Source organism: Vigna umbellata, chromosome 11 (assembly GCF_029865625.1).
Source record: "Vigna umbellata cultivar VRB3 chromosome 11, Vumbellata_1.0, whole genome shotgun sequence".
Taxonomy (NCBI): domain Eukaryota; kingdom Viridiplantae; phylum Streptophyta; class Magnoliopsida; order Fabales; family Fabaceae; genus Vigna; species Vigna umbellata.
This window is the reverse complement of record NC_142175.1, coordinates 2,078,229-2,081,256: the sequence shown is the minus strand read 5'-3', so window position 1 is coordinate 2,081,256 and position 3,028 is coordinate 2,078,229. Positions and strand designations below refer to the sequence as shown.

At 30.7% G+C, this 3,028-nt stretch overlaps 1 protein-coding gene across 1 annotated transcript; it reads left to right on the top strand.

The window, feature by feature from the left end:
* Nucleotides 1-202: 202 nt before the first annotated feature.
* On the top strand, nucleotides 203-2,726 carry LOC124831492 (cytochrome P450 81E8-like). The gene is made up of 3 exons (XM_088101845.1): nucleotides 203-749; nucleotides 1,307-1,673; nucleotides 1,933-2,726. The coding sequence occupies exons 1-3, from the start codon at nucleotides 235-237 to the stop codon at nucleotides 2,524-2,526; spliced, it is 1,476 nt and encodes a 491-aa protein (XP_087957971.1). The 5' UTR covers nucleotides 203-234; the 3' UTR covers nucleotides 2,527-2,726.
* The last annotated feature ends 302 nt before the right edge of the window (nucleotides 2,727-3,028 follow it).

Below are 3,028 nucleotides of genomic sequence, written 5' to 3'. Positions count from 1 at the left end.
TTAAAAAAAAAAAAAACTATTTTATAACTTCAAATAATAATATTTGAATTATTTTTTAATCTTAAATTTTAATATATAATTTTAGAGAGGGTATTACTATTCAATCAACAACCCTATGCCCCGTCATATTTTATTAACTTTTTCTTTTTCCTATTTCCATTAAGCCTTATAAATTGACATGCATGGTAATGAAAATGAGAGCCAACAATCAACAGCACAAGCAAATCTTCAAGCATGGCTCTGTTGTATTTTGCTTTGGTCATTCTGCTCTTTCTCTTTTCTCTTAAGCTCTTGTTCCAAACAAGAAGATTTAGAAACCTTCCTCCAGGGCCAATTTCTTACCCTATAATCGGAAACCTCTTCCAACTCAAACAGCCTTTCCATCGCACATTCACTCAAATGTCGCAAAAATACGGTCCAGTCTTCTCTCTCTGGTTCGGTTCCCGACTCGTTGTCGTCGTTTGTTCACAATCCGCGGTGCAAGAATGCTTCACCAAAAACGACATCGTGTTGGCGAACCGACCTCACTTTCTGTTTGGCAAATACATCAGCTACAATAACAGCACCATCCTTCACTCCTCCTACGGCGACCACTGGCGCCACCTCCGCCGCATCTTGTCGCTGGAGGTTGTCTCAACGAACCGTTTAAACTCCTTCTACGAGGTCCGAAGGGACGAGATCATGAGGCTGGTGCAAAAGCTCGCTAACCTCTCATCGAACCACTTCACCAAAGTGGATCTAAAAGCCATGTGAGTTTTCATCAAGTCAAACAAACTTTGTTTTACGTAACATGGTTAAAGAGTCTTATATAGAAGTCAACATAAAATAGCCCATTCTAAGAACTTGAGATTAAATATTTTTTTTCGAAATAAGTAAATTAAAATTCTACATTAAAAATATAGTGACTATAAATGCCTTTCAGCTATACTGCTATTCTTATAACACTCTAATTAATAAAAGAAAATGTTTTTATTACTAATATAATTTTAATTAAATGATATTGGTCATGAATGAAGTTTGCTGAAGTTACACAAATGTTATCTGGAATTTTTAATACTTAGTAATCTCACTTGTAAACAATACACAATACTTAAATGAGTTATTATAATGTGAAATATGTGTCCTTCTGAGTTACTATAATGTGAAAAATGTGTCGTTATAATGTTTCTAAACCATTCTCCATGCAAAGAGAATCAAAGAAAAATAAATAAATAAATAAGAAGTGGTTATACACTGAGTTGACGTAACTAAACAAAACATGTTCTATATTTTTTATAAATTCTAATGCTAATATCTTCTAATTAAGGTTTATGGAAATGTCATTTAATACTATGATGAGAATCGTGTCTGGAAAGAGACTCTTTGGTGATGATTGTGATGTGAATGATGTGGAGAAAGCAAAAGAATTCCAAGGTATCATCAAAGAATTAGTGATACTAGCAGGAGTTAATAACCGTGGAGATTTCTTACCTTTTGTGAGATGGTTTGATTTTGATAATTTGGAGATGAAGTTAAAAGGAATTGGTAAGAGAACCGATGCATTTTTACAAGAACTCATCGAAGAGCATCGTAATGGAAATAACAATGGAAATACTATGATAGATCATCTTCTTGCTCAACAACAATCACAACCTGAACAATACACCGACCAAATCATCAAAGGACTTTCTTTGGTAACTATTTCTTTCAATATGGCTTTTCTTATTTTTATATGTTCTTGAGAGTGATAAAAAATATCATGATGGACATAGTTACCCAAATAATTAATAAAAATATGTGAATATACAATATATATATATATATAATATTTACTTAATAAGAAATTTTTCAAAAGAGAATAAACTTTTTGGTTATCTAATAGTTAATTTTAAAGAAACTAAGAAGGATCTTTTTTCCCTTTTATATTGATACTCTTTTTTATTGATTTTACAGAGTTTGTTACTTGCCGGAACAGATACATCAGCTTTAACTTTAGAATGGACAATGGCTAATTTATTGAACCATCCAGAAGTTATAAAGAAGGCAAAAAATGAAATAGACACTCATGTAGGATCTAATCATCTTGTAGAGGAATCTGACATGTCAAAACTTCCTTACATTCAATGCATTGTTTATGAGACGCTACGATTGCATCCTGCTGCTCCAATTTGGTCACCACATTTATCTTCAGAAGATTGCACCGTAGGAAGATATAATCTCCCAAAAGACACAATTGTGTTGGTGAATGCCTGGTCTGCTCATATGGATCCAAAAATGTGGATTGACCCTACGCACTTTAAGCCTGAAAGGTTTGAAAACGAAAATGAAATAAACAGGTTACTTTCATTTGGGTTAGGACGGAGGGCTTGTCCGGGATCAAACTTGGCTCAACGGACAGTTGGTTTATCCATAGCTTTATTACTTCAATGTTTTGAGTGGAAACGAATTGGTAAGGAAAAAATTGATATGTCTGAAGCAAATGGTATTACTATTTCGAGAAAAAATCCATTGGAAGCTATGTGTCAACTTCGTCAATCACCAGCATAAAGGATATGTAGTGATTTATGATATTATTTAAACAATAAATGGATTGTGTGGAGCATATATACTATGGTGTTATAAAATATTTTTGTAATGCTTGGAGAATAAATGTATCTAAAATTAAGATTACGTAGTGATTATGTAATGGATTGAAAATAAATGTGTTTTTATTCATTGTGATAAGTTATAAGTTCTTATTTTATTTACATGATCTGCTAGTTGTTTTTATAAATATGTGATTGTAATTTAAGGTTTCATATAACTCTAAAAATTATGATGATTAAAATAAATCTTTTATAATTTTAATTTATTTTATTTTTAATAATAAATTATTATGAATGATTTTAATAATCTGAATAGATTAATATATAAGATAATATTCATTTAAAGAAAATTAATATATCTATTAATTTGTTTATTTTATTAATTTATGTTTATAGATGATACACATATAAACTTAGAAGACATAAATATGACAATGTAATGATTAATATTACATACTTTCTTA

Excerpts from the sequence above, each read along its gene's own strand:
- LOC124831492 (XM_088101845.1), top strand. The coding sequence starts at position 235 with ATGGCTCTGTTGTATTTTGCTTTGGTCATTCTGCTCTTTCTCTTTTCT. Across the intron at positions 750-1,306 it reads AAAGTGGATCTAAAAGCCAT|GTTTATGGAAATGTCATTTA; the intron begins GTGAGTTTTCAT and ends CTTCTAATTAAG. Across the intron at positions 1,674-1,932 it reads TCATCAAAGGACTTTCTTTG|AGTTTGTTACTTGCCGGAAC; the intron begins GTAACTATTTCT and ends TTGATTTTACAG.